The sequence below is a fragment of the Dasypus novemcinctus genome, chromosome 18 (assembly GCF_030445035.2).
Source record: "Dasypus novemcinctus isolate mDasNov1 chromosome 18, mDasNov1.1.hap2, whole genome shotgun sequence".
Lineage (NCBI taxonomy): Eukaryota > Metazoa > Chordata > Mammalia > Cingulata > Dasypodidae > Dasypus > Dasypus novemcinctus.
In genome coordinates this window covers 85,729,820-85,737,182 of record NC_080690.1, presented here as the reverse complement: position 1 = coordinate 85,737,182, position 7,363 = coordinate 85,729,820, and the positions used below count along the sequence as shown (strand labels likewise).

The following is a 7,363-nucleotide window of genomic DNA, read 5'->3' as shown; positions in this document are numbered from 1 at the left end:
GCAAGGGCATGGAGAGCAGTGGAGGGAGCGGATGTGGCCCAGGTCTCAGGAAGCCCTTCTGGCTCCAGAGTGGGGAGACGTGGGGGAGGCCGCCCCAGCGGCAACCGGGCCTGCACCGCAGCGATGGCCCTGACGTTCGGAGGCCTCCGTCTTCCTACTTTTCTCTTCCTTTCAAGCAGGCTGATGAGTGCACAACACTGGTTATACAAAAGCCACTGAGTGTACACTTTGGATAGATTGTATGGTGTGTGATTTTTTTCTTTTATTTTTTGTTGTTTTGGTATGTGATTATATCTCAATAAAACTGCTTTAAAAAATAGGGTAGAGGGTGAGAGAGAGCGAGAAGAGGAGTTAGGTAGACCCCAGGATTTTGGTCTGACAGTCAAACGTAGGGAGAGGGCCATCAGCTGAGATGGAAACTCACTGGTGGGTGTGATTTTGTGAGGTACTCTCAGGAGCTGGGTTTTGGCATGGTGAGTGTGAGGTGTTCCCGAGGTCCCCTGTGGAGGCGCCGTGGGGGCACCTGGAGGCGCGGGGGTTCAGGGAAGGCGTTGGGGTTGCAGACACCCACAGCTTGTGGATGGCGTGGGCACTGGGCCCAGCTCAGGAGAGCTCTTCAGGTCCTGGGGCCACTGGCTTTGGAGGGCAGGAAAGGCGAGCTGGGGCTGAGGACGTGTCCTCTGCTTGGCTTCCTTGCTGGGGCGCCCGGAGAGAGGAGGGAGAGAAGAGGCTGCCGGGCGCGGTTCACAGCGTCTGGCTGTGTCCAGGCCTCCCCAGGGAGCGTGCACAGCCGACGGGCCCAGAGGCCAAGCGGTACTCAGAGAAGGCCCGGCCCAGGGCTGCCGCCTCTGCACTCCTCGCCAAGCCGTCGCTGTCTTGTGGGGAGCCTTGGTGGAGCCGGAGGAGTCGCGCTGGGGCCGGTGGCTTGGCGCGGGTCAGCCGGGGGGTCTGCCTGGCCCCGGGGAGCCGGTGCCGGGCGGGCCGCGGAGAGGGGCTGGTGCAGGCCGGAGCTGGGAGGCCGAGGGGGCCAAGCTCCGCATCCGCCGTGGGCGCCTCCGGCCGAAGCCAGGAAGGGGCCGGCGGAGGCCCTCGGAGGTGCTGGGGCTGCCCCAGCAACGCGAGCAGCAGAATCCTGGGGGCCCTGGATCCCGGCGCCCCCGAAGACCTGCCGGGACGCCCGAGCGGCACGGGGAGGCGCTGGGAAGGGGCCTGTGGCCTGGCCCGGAGGGTGCAGGGGGTGTGGAGAGCGAGGGTCTGCGGTCTGAGAGGGTGTGCTGGTGGGAAGGCGGCACGGGCGGCTCCTACGCCCGGGGCGCAGGGCTTAGGGCGGGCGGGAGAGCTCGCTGGGCTGTGTCTGGGCGGCGTGTCCCGCAGATTCGGCGGCAGTGGACTGGCCGGAGGGCCGGGGCCTGCCCGACTGGCCATGAGCTCGGGGATCGTCTCTGCCCCTGGCCTGTGGCTGGTGGGGGAGGTGGCGCCGCTGGCACGGGGCCCGGCATCTCTGCGTGGGGAGCACGGGAGGGCAGCGCAGCGACCTGGAGAGGCGGCTGCCCGTGGCCGTGGACGCACTGACCTTTCCCGACGGCCACGTGACCCAAGAGCCCGCGGGCGTGGACTCACCGCGAGAGGAGACGGGCTCCCGGCGAGCTGGGAGCGGCCCATCCCGCGATGCGGTGCCTGAGCCCTGGGCCCTGGCGGCCTTGCTGGCCAGGCCCTCCCGCCACCCCGCGTCCTGGGCTGGACTCTGCCCTTCCACCTTCCCGAGGGGTCACTCCGTGCTCCCCACGCCCGGCCCACGCTTCCTGCCCCGGCTTCCCGACCTAAGTGCCGCCCTTGCTGGGGCTGGCCTGTGCAGCCCGAGCCGCGGGCGCCCTCCAGCTCCGTAGCTGTCCCGCGCCTCGGATGTGCGCCCCCGACGTGCCCTGGTCCCTGCCTGATCACTGCCCCCAGGGGCCGCCGCGCAAGGCCTGGGGCCCCCTCCAAGGCTCTCTTCATGGGAGCGTTCTTTCCTGCAGCCCGTGGTTCCGGCCGACGTCGCCCCTCACCTGCCCTGTCTGCCCCCGGAACTTCCATCTTCAGGCCCCACCAGACTTGGGCAGGGGGCAGAGCCCGGGTGCCCGGCGGGGCAGAGTCTCCAGCCAGGGCAGGAGGGGCTCGCCCAGGGCCCGCCCTGGGCCTGCTGAGAGGGAGCAGTGCAGGGGCGCGAGGGCAGGGCGGCGTTCACCCCACACCAGGCTGCGCTCCTGAGCCCCCAAGGCCGCGGCGGTACCTCCTCTCCAGTGTCCTCCCCCACTCTGACGCTGTGCCTGCTTGTCATCTCTCCTCTGACTTCTGAGCTTCTGCTTGGGCCAGGACATCTCACCTGCCGTGCTCCCTCTGCTCTGTGCTCCACCGCTGGCATGAGCAGTCGCCTGATGAGACATGTGCCCGGCCTTGAACAGTCTTCAGGTGCCAGCTACAGCAGTTACCTTAGCCCTGCACACCCTGTCCGGGCCAGCAACGACCTCGTGCTGCGCACAGAGGGTGGACTGGAGGCCCTGCCTCTCCTCCCTGCGCTGCACCCCATCTTTGTGCTTCTCCCCGCAGTGCCTCACCCATTCTGTGACCTTGAGGGGCCTGGTCCTACACATCAGCCCCTCCCTCAACCTAACCCTGGCTCCTTCTTCCCAAAGCCCATGCTGCGGATTATTTCCTGGACATGTCAGACACGATTCGTCACGGGCTGCCCCGTCCCGCTAAGTTCTCCTTACACTTCACCAGCAGTTCTCTGCTTTCAGGTTGTTGCCATGGAGTGGAAGCTGAAGAGCCGCCTACTAAGCAGAGTGTTTCTGTGTTGGAAACTGAGGCACAGTGGCCTCACAAGGAGAGACGTGCTGTCTCCATGTGCTGTCTCCATGGCTATGCTTGCACCCTAAGGAGTGCGGTAATTAAGAGTTCCCAGCAAATGGGATGAAGCTGTTAAAGGCTGAAAGAAAAGATGAGCACATATCTTTTGTAGTAAATAGAACACTTAGACTTCGTACCTTAAGATAACATTTTTTGAGTTCCTTAGAGTTCCTTAGTAATGCTAATAGTTAACTGCTTGTTGCTGCTTGTTGTCATGTAGACTGGGGTATATAGAGAGCCCCTTGTAAACAATAAAGTTGTCTGATGAGTCACTACTCACAGACCCCCTGATCCCAGCTCTCTTGTTCTTTTTCTCTCGCTCTTTCTGTCTCTTTGTTTCCTTTTCCCTTTTCTCTTTCTTTCATTCCCAATACCCTTCAGGTCCAAATCTCCAACATTTCTGTGGAAAGAGCGTCCCAGGGCAGGATGACAAAGCCAGGTCCATCCACCCAGGAGGCTCACCTCTGTGAGATGTGTGTCCTGGCCTTGAAAGGCATTTTGTACCTGGCTGAGCACCAAAGAATGCATCCTGGGCAGAAATGTATCCTTACGGTTCACATGAGAAATAGTTGTTTCTCATTCAGTGCAAACCTTCTCCAGCACCAGAAGCAGCACAGTGGAGAGAAATCCTTCAGAAGGGACAAGGATGGGCCTCACTTGGAGAGAGCAGTGTGATCCCTGTGCTAGAGAAGCCTTTCGCCTGCTGGAGGCTGGGAAGGACATCCCAGCCAGCTCAGGCCTTCTCCAGCGCCAGAAGCAGCACAGTGGAGAGAAATCCTTCAGAAGGGACAGGGATGGGCCTAACTTAGAGAGAGCAGTGTGATCCCTGTGCTAGAGAAGCCTTTCGCATGCTGGAGGCTGGGAAGGACATCCCAGCCAGCTTGGGCCTTCTCCAGCACCAGGGTGGGCTGGAGGAGGGGTGGGCGGGATCTACACAGGAGTGCCTAGTGCAGGAAGGATGGTTGCACTCTGCAAAAGCATTACAAGGGCAGTGAATGTGGAAAAGTCTTTTTATTAGGCAGCCAAAGGGGTGCTGATGCAAAATACCAGAAATCAGTTGGTTTTTATAAAGGGTATTTATTTGGGGTAGGAGCTTACAGATACCAGGCCATAAGGCATAGGTTACTTTCCTCTCCTAAGTCTATTTCCACGTGTTGGAGCAAGATGGCTGCCGACAGCTATGAGGGTTCAGGCTTCCTGGGTCCCTCCCTTCCAGGGCCTTGCTTCTCTCTGGGTTCAAGATTCCTTCCTTTCCAGGGCTTGTTTCTTCCTGGGCTCAGGGTTCTTCTCTTCCAGGGGCTTGCTTCTCTTTCCTCTTTGAGCTTCCTTCCTGGGACTCCAGCTTAAGGCTTCAGCATCAAACTCCAATATTAAAACTCCAACATCAAAAACCTTTGCATCAAAAGCTCCAACTCTCTCCTTTGCCATGCCTTTTATCTGTGAGTCCCCACCCACCAAGGGTTGGGGACTCAGCATCTTAATGAGATAGCCTGATCAAAGCCCTAATCATAACTTAATCATGCCCAAGTACAGACCAGATTACAAACATAATCCAATATCTATTTTTGGAATTCGTAACTATATCAAACTGTTATAGTCTTCAACACGAATATCAGACTTGTTCAGTAACAGAAAGTTCACAATGGAGAAAGCAAATGTGGGAAATTCATTAGCCAAATCTCTACCCTAAATCAACACCTGAAAGTCCACCCTGGAGAGGCCCTATAAGTATGAGGAATATGGGAAATCCTTCAGCCAAAGCTCTAGCCTCTTTAAACATAGGACAGTTCACACTGGAGAAAGGCCTTATGAGTGCAACGAATGTGGTAAATCCTTTAGCCAAAACTCCATCCTCATCCAACACCAAAGAATTCACGCTGGTGAAAAGCTTTTGAGGGCAGACAGTGTGGGAAAGCCTTCAGCAATCACTCCATCCCGCCTAAACACTGGAGAGTTCACACTGGAGAAAGGCCTTATGAGTAGTGAATTGGGGAAATTCTTTGTCTAAGTACCACTTTATTCAGCAGAGAAATACCTCATTAGTGCAGCAAATACAGAAAAACCTTCAATGAAAGTTCTGCTCTGGTTCAGCACCAGAAACAGTGAATCTCAGACAGGCCTTATGTGTGCAGTGAAAGGCTTTAGACAAAGATCTAACCTAGTTCAGCACCAGCAACATTGCCCTGGAGAAAAGGCCTGGGGGAGCAGGGAACGTATCATCTGCTTGTTCAGTAGAACAACATGTGAGGGTCACCTTTGCACTGGCGCCTTCAAACGGAAGCTGAACTTAATACCAGTGATGAGATTCCCTGTAGTATCAGGTCCTTGGGAACATTTGGGAGCTACGTTGTGCTTTCTAACTCTTGCCACATTTATATCACTGCCAATTTCTGTGGTAGAAGTTGTCTCTACAGTACCATGTGACAGGTTCTCACCTAGGAGTATGTAACCCCAGTGTGCTCAGGGCACGCAGAACCCTGTGTTCTCTTTTCAGTGCCTGAAGGGAATCATGAGGGACAGGGCATGGCCAGAACCCAGTGTTCACCCAGAAGACGTGAGCTGGCAGAAGTCAACCTTTCTCATAGATATGGTTGGTCTCATGACAATCATGACAGATTTATCCAGTTTCCAAGTCACTCAACAGGGAAACTGCCTCAGGTTCATGCAATAATAAGCACTTTATTTTCTAGGCCAACTGTCATCTTGGAGGTTATGTTGACTCTGTGGGATGGGTTGAGAAAAGAATTCATTATCTGCCAATGCAATAGAGTGAATAACTCTTGTGGTCCCTAACTGTGTGTGCCTTAGTGGAAACAGTATGATGGCAGAAAAGTTCTCAGTTCATTTTGGCCTAATTTGCATTGCTGCCCAATGCCATCTGGTAAAGATTAGGTTTTGTGGGTCTAATCTTGTGGTCTGGATGCCCCAATTATTTGCGGTCCCAGAGGTGACTGTAGGATGGGTACTGTTGTGGTAACAACCTCCAATGTTCCTGGGGGTAATGTGTTTCGAATTAGGTCTCTTGTTCCCCTGTGTGTTAGTCAGCCAAAGGGGTGCTGATGCAAAATACCAGAAATTGGTTGGTTTTTATAAAGGGTATTTATTTGGGGTAGGAGCTTACAGATACCAGGCCATAAGGTATACATTACTTCCCTCACCAAAGTCTATTTCATGTGTTGGAGCAAGATGGCTGCTGATGTCTGTGAGGGTTCAGGCTTCCTGGGTTCCTCTCTCCCAGGGCTTGCTTCTCTTTCCCCTGTGTGGTTACTTCCTGGGCCTCCAGCTTAAGATTTCAGCATCAAACTCCATCAAAACGCCAACATCAAAAACCCCAACTCTGTCCTTGTCCTTTGTCATGTCTTTTATCTGTGAGTCTGCACCCACCAAGGTCAGGGACTCAACACTCTACTGATGTGGCCCAATCAAAGCCCTAATCATAATTTTATCATGACCAGGTGCAGAACAGTTTACAAACCTAATCCAATACCTAGTTTTAGAATTCAAAACTATATCAAACTGCTACACCAGAGATGTTCTATATTTCCCAGAACTCTTGAGGGAAATTCTTTCTCAATGAAGCTACAGAGCTATGTGCAATGACATACAGAATTAAGTAGGCAGGTCTCAGTGGTTGTAAGACCTGCTAGAGCTAGATGGGAACTATAATTGGTATAGGAGTCCTGGGTGTGATGAATAGGCAATGGAAGAGATTGCCGCAAACTTAGAGGGGATGCACCTATATAAAGGTGCATCCAGAACTGTTCCAGTGGTTATGTCAACATAATATGAACGTGTACAGAAATTCTCAGGACCTCCAGGTCTATGACTTTTCTGCGGTCATGTTCACAGTCAGAATATATTTTTTTAAAGATTTATTTATTTCTCTCTCCTTCCCCCCCCCCCCCCAGTTGTCTGTTCTCTGTATCCATTTGCTGCGTGTTCTTCTTTGTCCACTTCTGTTGTTGTCAGCGGCACGGGAATCTGTGTCTCTTTTTTTGTTGTGTCATCTTGCTGCATCAGCTCTCCATGTGTGCGGCACCATTCTTAGGCAGGCTGTACTTTCTTCGGCACTGGGTGGCTCTCCTTACAGAGTGCACTCCTTGCGCGTGGGGATCCTCTATGCAGGGACACCCCTGCATGGCAGGGCACTCCTTGCGCGCATCAGCGCTGTGCGTGGGCCAGCTCCGCATGGGTCAAGGAGGCCCGGGATTTGAACCGCAGACCTCCCATGTGGTAGGCGAATGCCCTAACCACTGCGCCAAGTCTGCTTCCCACAGTTAGAATATTAATCTAAAACTTTTATGGATTGCCATAGCCTCTCTGGGCTGTTGGCAACATGCAAGAAAACAAAGATTGAGAGAAGATAGATCACAAGTCCAGGGATGTGGGTTTTGTGAGGCAGCCAGAGTTCTTGGTGACTCAGGTAGAAAGGCCTTCATTGCTTACCAGTTTTTGATGCCTCTGGAAGGGCTGCCCC

General features: G+C 54.3%; 1 protein-coding gene across 1 annotated transcript; it reads right to left on the bottom strand.

Moving 5' to 3' along the window:
- Window positions 1–744: 744 nt before the first annotated feature.
- LOC131274185 (uncharacterized) lies at window positions 745–1,662 on the bottom strand. The gene has a single exon (XM_071209019.1). It carries the CDS (start codon window positions 1,660–1,662, stop codon window positions 745–747), a length of 918 nt encoding a protein of 305 aa, XP_071065120.1.
- Between the last annotated feature and the right edge of the window lie 5,701 nt (window positions 1,663–7,363).